The sequence below is a fragment of the Dama dama genome, chromosome 3 (assembly GCF_033118175.1).
Source record: "Dama dama isolate Ldn47 chromosome 3, ASM3311817v1, whole genome shotgun sequence".
Classification (NCBI taxonomy): Eukaryota; Metazoa; Chordata; class Mammalia; order Artiodactyla; family Cervidae; genus Dama; species Dama dama.
This window is the reverse complement of record NC_083683.1, coordinates 56,214,001-56,229,501: the sequence shown is the minus strand read 5'-3', so window position 1 is coordinate 56,229,501 and position 15,501 is coordinate 56,214,001. Positions and strand designations below refer to the sequence as shown.

General features: G+C 34.7%; 1 protein-coding gene across 4 annotated transcripts in view; it reads left to right on the top strand.

The window, feature by feature from the left end:
* The window catches only part of LRRK2 (leucine rich repeat kinase 2), a 193,534-nt gene that overhangs the window by 96,425 nt on the left and 81,608 nt on the right, over positions 1-15,501 (top strand). For all 4 annotated transcript variants that reach the window (XM_061129857.1, XM_061129863.1, XM_061129850.1 and 1 more), the window contains exons 28-33: positions 1,073-1,254; positions 7,828-8,057; positions 8,465-8,592; positions 10,474-10,692; positions 14,004-14,205; positions 15,043-15,131. In XM_061129857.1, the coding sequence (XP_060985840.1) occupies positions 1,073-1,254; positions 7,828-8,057; positions 8,465-8,592; positions 10,474-10,692; positions 14,004-14,205; positions 15,043-15,131 (1,050 nt within the window). The remainder of the gene's footprint in view (positions 1-1,072; positions 1,255-7,827; positions 8,058-8,464; positions 8,593-10,473; positions 10,693-14,003; positions 14,206-15,042; positions 15,132-15,501) is intronic.

The following is a 15,501-nucleotide window of genomic DNA, read 5'->3' as shown; positions in this document are numbered from 1 at the left end:
AAAAAATGTGCTTTTGTAATGTCTGTTATCAAAGACGATCATTTCAAAATCTGTTATTTGATACTGCTGAATTACTTTTTGAGTAAGATCTACTCCTACCCCGAAGTAAATGGATATACTAACATGCTTAATTTCCTTAAAGATTGCCTTTTGTACTCTCTTTTATTTTGAATATATATATATTTATATATGTTTAATTACAAATACTTGTAATGCTTTAATTGTGTCAATTTATCATGAAATCTCTGATCTGTTAACAGACTCTCAGATATGCTGCATTTCTCAAGTTTCACCAGGCAATATATAGCCTTTGTTCTTCAGCTGACATTGTTTTCCACATTCTTAAATTTCTGTATTCTCCCATCATACTCACCCACCCCCTCATCCAAATGGATCAGTCTTTATTATAAATCTGAAATTGACTATCCCTTCATCCCAGAAAACATATTTTTTGCCAGCTTCAAGCCTAGTGCCTATAAAAGCCAGAGAGTAATGTGTCTGAAACCATGAGGTTCCAGAATAACTGCATAATTTTGGTACCTAGATTTTTTGCATCAGATTACTGTTAGCTATTATAAAAATAATGAGTGTTACTTAAAAATTTGGAATATTGCAATTATTATGCCACCTAAGGTTTAAACATTTAGTTGTATTTTGAGAATGTTAAATTATATGTAAATTTGTGATGATTAGATCTTTGGTTTTACTGAAGAACATAGTGAGAGGGAATAGCCTGAAACCACTGATGATTGGATTTGGATACATATAAAAATCTTCTTTATTTCAATGTTGTGAAGCGATGAAATATGCTTCCAAGGGAGAATGGGTTTTAAAAGATTATAAACAAATGCCATAGATTGTTTCGGGTAAGTCCTTTATATTTATGTTTTCAGACATTTTTGATGGAAACTATGACAAACCTTTGGAAAGTTTTAGAACTCTGTTGGAAGGCTGTACAGTTTGCTCATAGATTCTCTGAGCCTCTCTTGTTTTCTAGTAGCATCTTGTTTTTTTGGCAGCACACTTTTCTTCCTTCCCACCAACAGCTTTTGCTCTTTTTTATTTCATTAAGATTCCTCCTGAGATTGGCTGTCTTGAAAATCTGACATCTCTTGATGTTAGTTACAACTTGGAACTGAGATCCTTTCCCAATGAAATGGGGAAATTAAGCAAAATATGGGATCTTCCTTTGGATGAACTGCATCTTAATTTTGATTTTAAACATGTAGGATGTAAAGCCAAAGACATCATAAGGTTAGATAATTTTATTTTGATTTATTTTTTTTTTTACTAAATTTGTTTCCGATGTACTTTTCTGGTTACTTTGGTGGATATATAGTTACAATTCATAAAAAAGAATGTATAGGACCATCTAGCATGATGTACTGTATGTCATTTGCCTTTTATTTAGTGAATGGGTTTTTTGGTTTTACTTCAGAGCTTTTTATTTCCTCCTGGCCAAGTTAAGTTTGAGAAAACGACTTCTCCTTATTCTGCTTTTCAGTAGAAATGGACTCTAAAAGGAAATTATTAATCTTTGTTCTCTTATTACCAATTATCAATCTGATGAAATAGAGCAGGATATAATGGCTTCTCGATCTGGGTTTCATGTAGGAAGTATTTATCATATGTCTATTATATCTTAAAGCATTATAGTTACTTAAAGGATATAAAGTTGTTTCTGTTTTGCCTATGAAGCTGATAACCTACTCAACCTGATCATTTTTGAAACCACCAAAACGTTCAAGTATGCTTGTTTCTGATTTTATATTTTATGAACTGCAAATTAATAATGAACTTTATTCTACTCTTTGTTATCATTTGAGCATGTTAGTCTTATTACCAACCCATAAAATCATGTTTTTTTTTCCACAAACTGCTCCTATCTACATTTATGTTACAGGTTTCCACTCAGTTATCACCTCTCTATGTATCCTTGACTTGCCTATAATATCCACTAAGTCAGGGACCATGGCTGTGTTTACTCTGTTTCATTCATGGCACCAAACACAGAGTCTGGCATACAATTAATAATTGTTGCATTATCAGTGAACTTGTAGTTCCTAATTACCTAGTTATCTAGTTACCTAATTCTCTTCTTTAAATTTTGTTAATTTACATTTAACTTTCTATTTTATGATCAAAGTGTTTGTCAGCAGCTATGCTAAAAAACATGACTACCCCTCATCCTACATAATTATTTCCCATGATTTTCCTTCCTGAAACTGGAAAAGATGCTTATATAAAATTTGTTCAATTCTTACTAAACATTTAGTTGTAAGAAGTTTTCAGAGTATTATGCTATCAAGCTACTGTGTAACTTAAATATTTTTAAAACTTTTTAACATTTTTAGAGAGAACATAGACCTGGGATAATTTAGAAATTGTAGTTCTCACTTGCTTCTTTGAAGAATGATAAAGAATGGTGAAGTCTTAATAAATAGATATTTGGAACATTGATTTTCTTGTTTATTAGTGATGCAGATTATCAAGAATGCTGCTCAGAGTCCTATTAATTGGGAGAATGAATCAGTTAATATTCTTTCTGATTCACTTATGATGTAGTTTACTATTCTAATTTTGAACTGTGGCAACTTTATCATAGTTAAATGTATTTTTCTGTATCCATTTTATTTTTGAGAACATTTACATGTTCTGTTAATTCAAAGGTGGTATTGTTAGCCACTTGTAGCACTTCTAGTAAGTTTCAATTACTTTTGCATTAAGATTGTTAGGAATAGCAACATATTATCTGCTGATAGTAAAATCATTTATGTGTATCAGTGTAATTTAACCAATATGCTCTTCCTTTCCATGTACATTATTTGTATGCATGTACAACATATATGAATATATACATTATGTGTACCATATATGAGTACATGTACCAAATAGAACCTCACTATCAAGGATCAGTATAACAGTATGCTTATATACTCTACCTTGATGTTTTTGATATTTTTTGCTGAAATATAATTGCTTTACAATGTTGTGTTAGTTGCTACTGTAGAACATCATGAAGCGGCTATATATATACATGTATCCACTCCCTCTTGAGCCTCCCCCGCCATTCCACCCATCTAGGTCATCACGGAGTATTGATCTGAGCTCCCTGTTATATAGCAGCTTCTCACTACTGTAAGCAGGATTGTATATATATGTCAGTACTGTTCTCTCCATTCATCCTGCCTCTCCTTCCCCACCGTGTTTCCACAGGTCTGTAATCTGTGTCTGTCTCTATTCTTGCCCTGCAAATAGGTCCATCAGTACTATTTTTCTAGGTTCCATATATATGTGTTAATATATGATATTTGTTTTTCTCTCTCTGACTTACTTCGTTTTTTATGACAAGCTCCAGGTTCATCCATATCACTTTAACTGACTCAATCTCATTCCGTTTTATGACTGAGTAACATTCCATTGTGTATATGTACCACATCTTTGCCTATCATCAGTCGATGGACATCTAGGCTGCTTGTACGTCCTGGCTATTGTAAATACTGCGGCAATGAACACTGGGGTACATGTGTCTTTTTGAGTTATAATTTTCTCAGGGTATATAGCCAGCAGTGGGATTGCTCCAAGGCCAGGAGCATTAGAAGGCCAGGAAGAATTAGCAAATATAAAAGACCAATTGTAAGTAATGAAATTGAAACTGTCATTAAAAACCTTCCAACACACAAAAGTCCAGCACCAGATGACTTCCCAGGAAAATTCTGTCAAACACTTATAAAAGAGCTAACTCTTATCCTTTTAAAACTTTTCCAAAATATTTCAAAAGGAGAAGCACTCCCAAATTCGTTCTTCAAGCCCACCGTCACCCTGATAATTAAAGCAGACAAAGATATCCAAAAAAAGATTCCTTCTCCAGGGAATCTCCCCGGGCCGGGGATCAAACCTGGGTCTTGTATTGCAGGCAAATTCTTTACGTTCTTTATGGACTGAGCCTCCAGGAGAGACCTCCCCCCCCCCAAAAAAAAAAAAGAAAATTGTAGACCAATATCACTGATGAACACAGGCACAAAAATCCTCAACCAAATACTAGCAAACAGAATCCAGCAACAAATTAAAAGGATCATATACCATAATCAAGTGGAGTTTATCACAGGAATGCAAGGATTCTTTAATATATGAAAATAAATCAATGTGGTATATCATATTAACAAATTAGAGAATAAAAATCATATGATCATCTCAATACATGCAGAAAAATCTTTTGACAAAATTCAGCACCCGTTTATGACCAAAACTCTCCAGAAATGGTCATGCTCCTGCTGCTGAGTCTCTTTAATTTTGTCTGACTCTGTGCGACCCCATAGACGGCAGCCCACCAGACTCCTCTGTCCCTGGGATTCTCCAGGCAAGAATACTGGAGTGGGTTGCCATTTCCTTTTCCAGAAAATGGGCATAGAGAGAACTTACTCAACATAATAAAGGCCATATATGACAGACTCACAGCAAGCATCATTCTCAGTGGTGAAAAACTGAAAGCATTTCCCCTAACATCAGGAACAAGACAAGGATGTCCAGTCTCACCACTTATTCAACATAGTTTTGTAAGCCCTCACCATGGCAGTTAGAGAAGAAAAAGAAATAAAAGGAATATAAATTGAAAAGGAAGAAATAAAACTGTTCACAGATGACATGTTACAGAGAATATACATACATATATATATATATATACATATATACAGAGAATCCAAAAAATTCCACCAGAAAACTTCTGGGACATTATCAATGAATTTGGTAAAGTTTCAGGATACAAAATTAATGCACAGAAATCTCTTGCATTCTATACACTAGAAACAAAAGAGTTAAAAGAGAAATTAAGAAAGTAATCACATTTACCATCACAAAAAGAATAAATTACCTAGGAATAAATCTACCTAAGGAAGCAAAAGAACTATACTCAGAAAACTAAAAAACACTGATGAAAGAAATCAAAGAGGATACAAACTGATGGAAAAATACACCATGTTCTTCTATTGGAAGAATTGATAGAATTGATAGAAAATTAATATACTACATAAAGCAATCTACAGATTCAGTGCAATTCCTATCAAACTACTAATGGCATTCTTCACAGAATTAGAACAAAAGTTTTTATAGTTTACATGGAAACACAAAAGACCCTGAAAAGCTAAAGTAATCTTGAAAAAGATAAATGGGGCAGGAGAAATCAAGTTCCCTGTCTTCAAACTATACTACAAAGCTATAGTAATCAAAACACTATAGTATAGTACTGGCACAAAAAATAGAAATATAGACCAGTAGTACAGGACAGAAAGCCCAGAGATAAACCCACATTTATGTTTATGGTCACCTAAACTATAACAGGTCTGTTCTCATTCCAGTTGCTACGAAAGGCAATCCCAAAGAATGCACAAACTACTGCACAATTGCACTCATCTCACACGCTAGTAAAGTAATGCTCAAAATTCTTCCAAGCCAGGCTTTAGCAGTACATTAACCATGAACTTTCAGATGTTCAAGCTGGTTTTAGAAAAGGCAGAGGAACCAGAGATCAAATTGCCAACATCTGCTGAATCATCAAAAAAGCAAGAGAGTTCCAGAAAAACATCTATTTCTGCTTTATTGACTATGTCAAAGCCTTTGACTGTGTGACTCACAATAAACTGTGGAAAATTCTGAAAGAGATGGGAATACCAGACCACCTGACCTGCCTCTTGAGAAACCTGTATGCAAGTCAGGAAGCAACAGTTAGAACTGGACATGGAACAACAGACTGGTTCCAAATTGGGAAAGGAGTACATCAAGGCTGTATATTGTCACCCTGGTTATTTAACTTATATGCAGAGTACATCATGAGAAACACTGGGCTGGAAGAAGCACAAGCTGGAATCAAGATAGCCAGGAGAAATATCAATAACCTCAGATGTGCAGATGACACCACCCTTATGGCAAAAAGTGAAGATGAACTAAAAAGCCTCTTGATGAAAGTGAAAGAGGAGAGTGAAAAAGTTGGGTTAAAACTTAACATTCAGAAAACTAAGGTCATGGCATCTGGTCTCATCACCTCATGGGAAATAGATGGGGAGACAGTGGAAACAGTGTCAGATTTTATTTTTTTGTGCTCCAAAATCACTGCAGATGGTGACTGCAGCCATGAAATTAAAAGATGCTTACTCCTTGGAAGGAAAGTTATGACCAACCTAGATAGCATATTAAAAAGCAGAGACATTACTTTGCCAACAAAGGTCCGTCTGGTCAAGGCTATGGTTTTTCCAGTGGTCATGTATGGATGTGAGAGTCGGACTGTAAAGAAAGCTGAGCGCCGACAAATTGATGCTTTTGAACTATGGTGTTGGAGAAGACTCTTGAGAGTCCCTTGGACTGCAGGATCCAACCTGCAGGATCCAACCAGTCCATCCTAAAGAAGATCAGTCCTGGGTGTTCATTGGAAGGACTGATGCTGAAGCTGAAACTCCAATACTTTGGCCAGCTCATGCGAAGAATTGACTCATTGGAAAAGACCCTGATGCTGGGAGGGATTGGGGGCAGGAGGAGAAGGGGATGACAGAGGATGAGATGGCTGGATGGCATCACTGACTCGATGGATTTGTGTTTGAGTAAGCTCCGGGAGTTGGTGATGGACAGGGAGGCCTGGCGTTCTGCAAATCATGGGATCACAAAGAGTCAGACACAACTGAGCGACTGAACTGAACTGAACTGAAACTATAACAAAGGAGGCAAGAGTACAATAGAGAAAAGACAGCCTCTTCAGTAAGTGGTGCTGGGGAATCTGGACAGCTACATGTAAAAGAATGAAATTAGAATTCTACCTAATATCATATAAAAAAATAAAGTCAAAATGGATTAAAGACTGGAAACTGTAAAACTCTTAGAGGAAAACAGGAAAAATACTCTTTGACATAAATCACAGCAAGATCTTTTTTTGACTTATCCCCTAAAATAATGAAAATAAAAACAAATAATTGGCACCTAATTAAACATAAAAGCTTTTGTATAGCAAGGGAAACCATAAACAAGATGAGAAGATAACCCTCAGGATGGGAGAAAATATTTGCAAATGAAGCAACAGACAAAGGATTAACCTTTAAAATATATAAACAGCCTATGGAGCTCAATATCAAAAAATCAAACAGTCCAATCAAAAATGGGTGAAAGACCTAAATAGACATCATTACAAGCAAGACATACAGATGGCCACGAGGTATATGAAAAGATGCTCAGTATCACTGATTCTTAGAGAATGCAAATAAAAACTACAATGAGGTATCACCTCGCATCAGCCAGAATGGCCATCATCAAAAAATCTATAAGCAATAAATACTGGAGGAGGGGGTGGATAAAAGGGAACCCTCTTACACTGTTAGTGGGAATGCAAATTGGTACAACCACTGTGGAGAACATTATGGAGGTTCTTTAAAAAACAAAACATAGATCTACCTTGATTCTTTATCCTATGGGCTTTGTAAAATTTTATGCTTTATAATTTTTAGAGTTTTATTTGTGATATTTAAAGAAATCATGTGTCTATGTGTTTTATATAAAATTTTTATGAGTATTACAAAGATTTTGATACTTTGATTGTTTCTAGTGTCATTATATTTGTTGAGGCTTCCAATCATTATTAGCTAGACCAACATCACTAACAAAGTAGATGTATTAACAGTGCATTGAAAGACACATGCATTATTAAGTTATTATGAGTTATGTGCTCTTTGGCATACTGTACATTATGACAGTTTGATATTCAAAATAATTCAATGTGTAAGAATTCACCTATAGCCTAAGTACACTGGTAAGCAATTTATTATTTTATTTTTGTTTTTCAAATACCAGGTTTCTTCAGCAGCGGTTGAAAAAGGCTGTGCCCTATAACCGAATGAAACTTATGATTGTGGGAAATACTGGGAGTGGCAAGACCACCTTATTGCAGCAGTTGATGAAAATCAAGAAATCAGATCTTGGGATGCAAGGTGCCACGGTTGGCATTGATGTGAAAGACTGGCCCATCCAAATAAGAGGCAAAGGGAAGAAAGACCTCATTCTGAATGTATGGGATTTTGCAGGTATTTATTTTGCTAAATTTTTTTTTATTCAGATATCTTTTTTTAAAAAGGGATTTAAAAAGTGAATTTTCTGTTCCAATACTACAGAGACCTGATGGATCATATGGAATTATTCCAAAAGTCATTTATTTCTCCTAATTCTTCCCTTGCCACCAGAATGGAGAAGCCATGGAAGGAAATGTTAGGAACCAGCACATGTCAGCTGAAGCTATGTAGCTGACACATAAGCAAGAAGTTGTCAGTCCCTAGTAAAAACCCAGTGTAATCTTGTAACTATTATCTTTTGATTGTTTTTCTCTTTTTTTGTGTGTGGTAAATAGTGGGTAGTGCCACGTAACTTTATTTTTGAAGAAGAGGATTCTTGTCTGTTCTCTGGAAGACTGAAAAGCTCTCCGATCTTTATTTAGGTCGTGAGGAGTTCTACAGCACTCATCCCCACTTTATGACCCAACGAGCCTTGTATCTTGCGGTCTATGACCTCAGCAAAGGGCAAGCTGAAGTTGATGCCATGAAGCCTTGGCTTTTCAATATAAAGGTGATATGATCTAATAATTTGAAAATAGAAAATAGTTCATGGGTTTTCTTATTGTGTATAAGGTGATTTATTTGGGGCAAATAGTACCATCAAACAGACTTTTCAAATACTTTTTTGCAAGAAAGTTAGAAGCACTTAGAGTTAGGAAATTTTAGGAGTAATTAAGTTGTGACATGAAAATAGTATGTTCTATGTTAATGAAAGGTATAGAAATTTGAATCCCTTTTAATCTGTTAAAAATGAGAATATATGTTAGACTATTTTTTATATTCTTTTTAATTTAATTTTATTTATTTATTGGCTGCACTGTGTGGCTTGCAAGATCTCAGTTCTCTGACCAAGGACTGAACTTGGACCATGGCAGTGAAAGCCCAAGATCCTAACCAGGAGGCTTTCAGGAGCTCCCTGGTATTATTACTTAAGTATAATATGAATTTCCTTAATTTAAAATAAACTGTAGTAAGAAAAAGAAGCAATCTATGCATTACCAACTGTGTCCTCAGAGGCAATTTAGTGTAAAGCCCTGTTGGACTTACAGTTTTAAATGGCCCCAGATGAATATTGTATTTGAAAGTTTGTAATTTTTTCATTTTGTCTCTTGCTGTTAGATATTCCTTTATGTATATATGGTTTTAAAAATATGTGCCTTTTTAGAATTGAGACTAAAGTAAAAATGAATGGTCACTGAATAATGCTCTAGTAGGCTCTTCTGTGAGGCAAACCTTAGAAGGATTTGCCAGGAAATTTTGTCATGTATTTTGGCTCCATTAAGCTTATTTTGTCATTTTGGTGATTTTTTTAACTTCCTTTTTTAAAAACTTTATTATAGCTAGCCAAAATGAGCAAATGGTATAGTTGCAGTGGTACTTGCTTTGAGTGAGTGAGTGAGAGCTGCTCAGTCATGCCTGACTCTTTGCAACCCCATGGACTATAGCCCGCCAGGCTCCTCTGTTCATGGAATTCTCCAGGCAAGATTACTGGAGTAGGTTGCCATTTCCTTCTCCAGGGGATCTCCCCGACCCAGGGATCCTGCATTGCAGGAGAGTCTTTACCATCTGAGCCACCAGGGAAACCTACTATTAGAGACATTTCTAAGTATAAAGACAGGTCAATTTAAAAAGTATCAGCAGATACGTGCTTGACTTTATCTTATAATCTATAGACAATACATTGGAATTCGTAATGAATCCATACACCTTTTCTAAAGGAATACCCAAGACAGAAGTAGCAATAAAGTTATAAATGACAGTCATCAATCAGATGAAATAATTTAGATGAAGCTTTTCTCTCTCAAAGAGATGGGGACTGGGCAAGTGGTCAGGAAGGAAATATAATGTGCTTTTAACTTTGTATGAAAAATAATGTTCAGTTCCACCTTGCTGAACATAGTTCTGTTTTTGCCAAATAAATCCTCTACTTCAAATTACTGTCCAAATGCTTTACTGCTTTAGTGACTTGTTTTATCCACACTGAATTACTATTAATGAGCTTTAATTCACAGATAAGGAAGAGAAAATATAAAACAAATTTTATTACTCTGATATTATTTGGGTGTTATTAAATACTATTTTATCTAGAAGCCCAATGCACACTTAAAAAGTAACCCATTTTAGGCACAGAATAAAGAAATGTTTTATTACTGTCATATAGGCTGCCTGAAAAGTGACAATAAATAAAAATAAAAATGACTTTTAGAAATTTCTTAAGTTTAATTTGTTTCCTTAGGTTTAAGGAAGAAAAGACAGTTGTCATTTTCTTCTTAAAGTCTTTTGGATTCTCATTTCAACTCAAGTGAATTTTGTAGAAAGTGAATATCAATGGAAATATATGCAGTCTTGATTTTAAAACAAACACAAGAGTGTTTTGTATCTTTCTCCATAGGCCCGTGCTTCTTCTTCCCCTGTGATTCTTGTTGGCACACATTTAGATGTTACTGATGAGAAGCAGCGCAAAGCCTGTATCAGTAAAATTACCAAGGAACTCTTGAACAAACGAGGGTTTCCTGCAATACGGGATTATCACTTTGTGAATGCCACTGAGGAATCCGATGCTTTGGCAAAACTTCGGAAAACCATCATCAATGAGAGCCTTAATTTCAAGGTAACATGGTTCATTGCTTTCCCTAGGTGGTAGATAAATATAATTTATTAACTCTTACATTCTGCAACTGCTAAGAAATGTCAGCAGTCTTGAGAAGAGAACAACTATCTTAAAAGTGTGGATTTTTCTTAGCTGTTAGCATTATTCAAGTACTTTTAATTTTAAAATTATTTATATTAGACTTAATTTTGAACTCACAGAATTGGGAATTAAAGATGATTGAGGATCCTGAGAGAAACTAAAAGGATGTCTGAGAGGCTGAGAGAATGTTCCTGAGAGAATCCGGGGACATGTTTCTGATGCCCTTCTCTCCCAATATCCTGTTGTAGTGATTCAATCAAAAGGATAAAGATGGATGTTGGGATCTTGGAGTTATCTTTCTTGTATTTTTCTTTGACTGTTTTTTCTCCATCTGCTCCTTTTTTTTGGAGTTTCTGTTTTATGTTCATCTTGGTCTTTGTTGTTCCTTCACATCTTTGTCACTGTGATCCCCCTTTCAAACATTTTTTTTTTCTTCAATATTGAGAGAAGTCTCTTTCATCTGGTCACCACGGTCACTAATTTGGTTTTCAACAATGTATAAGAGATATTCTAATTCATACAAACTTTAATAATTATGTTTTTGTTTTACAAAGTTTTTCTTTCTGATAAGACAAATATAGTTCATAGAGTTCATAAAACACAAATAAATTGGGTAACAAATGCTTGTTTTTAATACTTGAAAGAGAAAGAAATTTTACCTGGGCTCTACAGATAGCAAGGTATAAACTGTACTGAAAAACACTTAAAATAGTTCAATATGACAAACACAATGGTGGATTTCACTGTTAGCCTCTATTGGTTTAGCTCATTAGTACTAATGACCAAAGCTGTGGCTTATAACAAGGGTCTTGTTTTGCCTCGACAGTCCCAGTATAATTATTAATTGTGTCTCACTACATTCTCAGAAGCATTCCAGTTTGGATGATAAATTATACAGTCACCTTGGTTATAACACGTTGTCCAGTTAGCTTAGTTCTGTTCCATATCCACAGATTATGGTCTGTCCAAAGCTTAATGAGCCATTTATAAATGTGCCAGTCTTTGTGGTGCCCAGAGAGAGAATTTGCACAGTTATATCTTTCCACACATTTATCACAATCATTAAAAGCCTTCACAAATGTGGGTCAATGGCGTTTTACATTAGAAGAATAAAATATCATTTATCTCTAGTTTTTGCTACTCTTTTGTGAGACATATGATTAAAGAGTGACATGACTTTTAAGAAACAAATGCACCAAATTAATATATTCAATTAAATATTCTCTTTACCCGGGGAGTTTCCTTTTGAGACTATATCTGTACTTACAGAACATTGCTGTTACTTATAATATTTTAATAGCTTCTCTTTTATCATTGATATCAGACCATTTATCATATTTTAAAAAAGAACTCTTAAAGTATGAGTTTGTTTTGAGAAAATTTGAATTTAGTTAAAGAAGTCTATGAATAAAGTAGTTGACTCATCAAGCTGGACTGGTACTACTTTAGGCTAATAGCAAGTTAGACAAGTTTACTGGCAATAAGACCAGTTTCTGCACTTGTACATGAGCTCTGAAGGCAATACCGGATGAGGAGGTTAAAAACAAATGCTTTGAGAAACGGCAGTATTATTTGAAGGAAGGTATATATTGCAAATGGATGCATCATTCTGTTATATTGGTTTGAAAATTCAATTGGCTGCTTTGCAGAATAGTGATTCAGATGACCCCAAAACAATAAGCCTGCCAGAACTTGAATATTCTTTCCTCCCTGAGGTGCCTCAACCTGTATTCAGTCAGCAGCTTTTAATCTATTAGAAATCTTTTTCTGTTTGGCCTTTCATTTGTTTTTCGTCTTTTCCTTTTACCATGATCTTTTCTAATCTTTGTGTGTCTCACTCTTATTAACATGTGTCCTTGCAGAGTTTAGAATAAAAGCTTTCTGTTTTTGCCTGTTGGTGACCTGATGATAAAGGTTAAAGGAAGTAGGACAAAATAGAAATCAGTGCCAACAATGTCCCTCTCCGTCTTGTCCAGCCCCTTAGCAGAGTGGGATCCTTTGATCAGCCTATAATCCAGCCCTGTAAAGTCCATCCCTCTGTTACTTTACTGCTGTGTGAACTCTTGTTTACTTTTATATGTAGGTTTCCCCTCTTGGGTTAAACACAAACTTCAATCTGAAGTTCTGTTTTATCTTAATTTATAAGTGATAAAGAGAGGGACCATGAAAAGTGGAAGTTAGTGAAATTATATTTAATTTTCTGGTTCAAGGGGTACCTCAAAACAATCTCAACTGTTTGGAGGTAAATAAGTAAGTAATGGTTATGGCCGCTATAAATCAGGTTCCTGAAGGATCAGGTTAAGAGTAGATAAAGAACAAGTATAAAGTTTATGTGTGTGTGTGTGTGTGTGTGTGCAGGTATAATAAACCCAATTTCTATTTGTAATAAGTTGAAGAATTCAGGTAGAAATTTTATTCTTTATTGTCAAGAATATATTCATGGGTTGAGAAATGAGGAGAGTTTGCCACCTGGTGGTTTGCAAAGACATTTACTATTATTAAAGTTGTATTTCTATTTAAAATTAGATTTTTAAGAAGAAAAAATGTTTGGAAATATTTTTATTACAGAAACTCTCATCATAAGGTCATTCTATTAAACTTTTGATTTTACTTAGATTCTAAGTGTAAGAGACCCCAAATCATCCTCTCACATAGAATCATTGGGGTTTAGATGATTTTTTATTTTTCCAAGTTCGGGTCTCCATGAAAAAGCATAGCTTGGTGGGGAAATTTCATGTCTGTCTCCACACTTCACTGTTGATATGTACATCTCACTAATATTGCATTTTGCGAATAGCAAGAACAAAATTTAATTTTACTTTGGATATGGATATTTTCATCTAAAAAATAAAGTCCAAAAGCTCTAACAATCCTGACTTTTATGTTAGCATATCTATTGCCTGTAGATTTAATGTCTTAGAAAATAGTAGGTCCTTTATTTAAGGTTAATGATTTGTCTTGGATTTTGCTATGGATTTTCTGAATACCTTGATAATTATTTCCATACAATGTTATTTGATAGTTCTTTCCAAATTGGCTTCTGTGTTCATTTTTCTTTTTCTTATTTTAAGATCATCTTATTTATTTCTCACAATTTAATTGGTTTTACAGTGCATCTTGATTTTATTAAAAATAATCATTTTCTGATTGATTAGCACAAAATTTACCAACCAACTGACATATAGATGTATAAAATGGATTTTTACAGCTTGTCATCTGTAATTTCACAGATCCGAGATCAGCCTGTTGTTGGGCAGCTGATTCCAGACTGCTACGTAGAACTTGAGAAAATCATTTTATCAGAGCGTAAAAATGTGCCAATTGAATTTCCTGTAATTGACCGGAAACGATTATTACAACTTGTGAGAGAACACCAGCTGCAGTTAGATGAAAATGAGCTTCCTCATGCAGTTCACTTTCTAAATGAATCAGGTTTGTTTATTACATATTTTTTCAAAGCTCTACAGTAGAGTTGGTGAAAGTGTATCTGACCCTTGTATAGAATTTACATTTAAAAGAATACTGACAAAATTCTTTAATAGGTAGCTGATTTTTTTTTCTTTTTGAAAGATCATCATGTGTGCTGATGTTGAATCATATATTATGTCATAAGAGAAAAATTTAGAAATTATCTAAGGACAGTAGTGGAAAACATCTTCTCTCAGCCAGAGTGACATGTGGATTTTAGAGCTTGACTGTAGTATTTAGGAGCTGTGAGACCCTAAGTTCAAGCTATATCCTTCATAGTATCAAATGAATGCAGTGTATGTGGAGGTTATTTGTACACTCGCAGGAGAATTATTAATAGTAATAATTATTATATAATATAATAATATTTATATTAATTAATAATTAATATTAATAATTTATATTAATTAATAATTAATATTAATAATTAAAATTATTATTGTGATGGTTTAACTTGGCACTTGGAGAATCAATGGTTGCCTGAGAGGAAAGCTAGGATGCCCTGGTTATATAATATAATAATATTTATATTAATTAATAATTAATATTAATAATTTATATTAATTAATAATTAATATTAATAATTAAAATTATTATTGTGATGGTTTAACTTGGCACTTGGAGAATCAATGGTTGCCTGAGAGGAAAGCTAGGATGCCCTGGTTCTGGTCTCGGCTCTGACCCCAGCGATGCTGAAGTTTCTTAATCTGTAAAATGAGGAGACTGGGCTAGATTCCCTCTGAAGCCCCTTGCTATTTTCATATTCTAAATTGTATGTTTCACTTTTGATTTTTCCTACAGGGGTCCTTCTTCATTTTCAAGACCCAGCGCTGCAGCTAAGTGACTTATATTTTGTGGAACCCAAGTGGCTTTGTAAAGTCATGGCTCAGGTTGGTGTGTTAGACTTCTGAGGCGTGGGGGGAATGAACCTCAGGTGACACCGAGAGCACTGAGCTTTATAGTGTGTGTTTAGTTCAGGTAGGAACTCCAATACCTTGGCCACCTGATGTGAAGAACTAACTGATTGGTAATGACCCTGATGCTGGGAAGGATTGAAGGCAGGAGGAGAAGGGGACGACAGAGGATGAGATGGCTGGATGGCATCACTGACTCAATGGGCATGAGTTTGAGTAAACTCTCGGAGTTGGTGAGGGACAGGGAGGCCTGGTATGCTGCAGTTCATGGGCTTGCAAAGAGCTGGACACAACTGAGTGACTGAACTGACTGAAGGTAGAAACTCCTGTGAATATAGAAAATGGT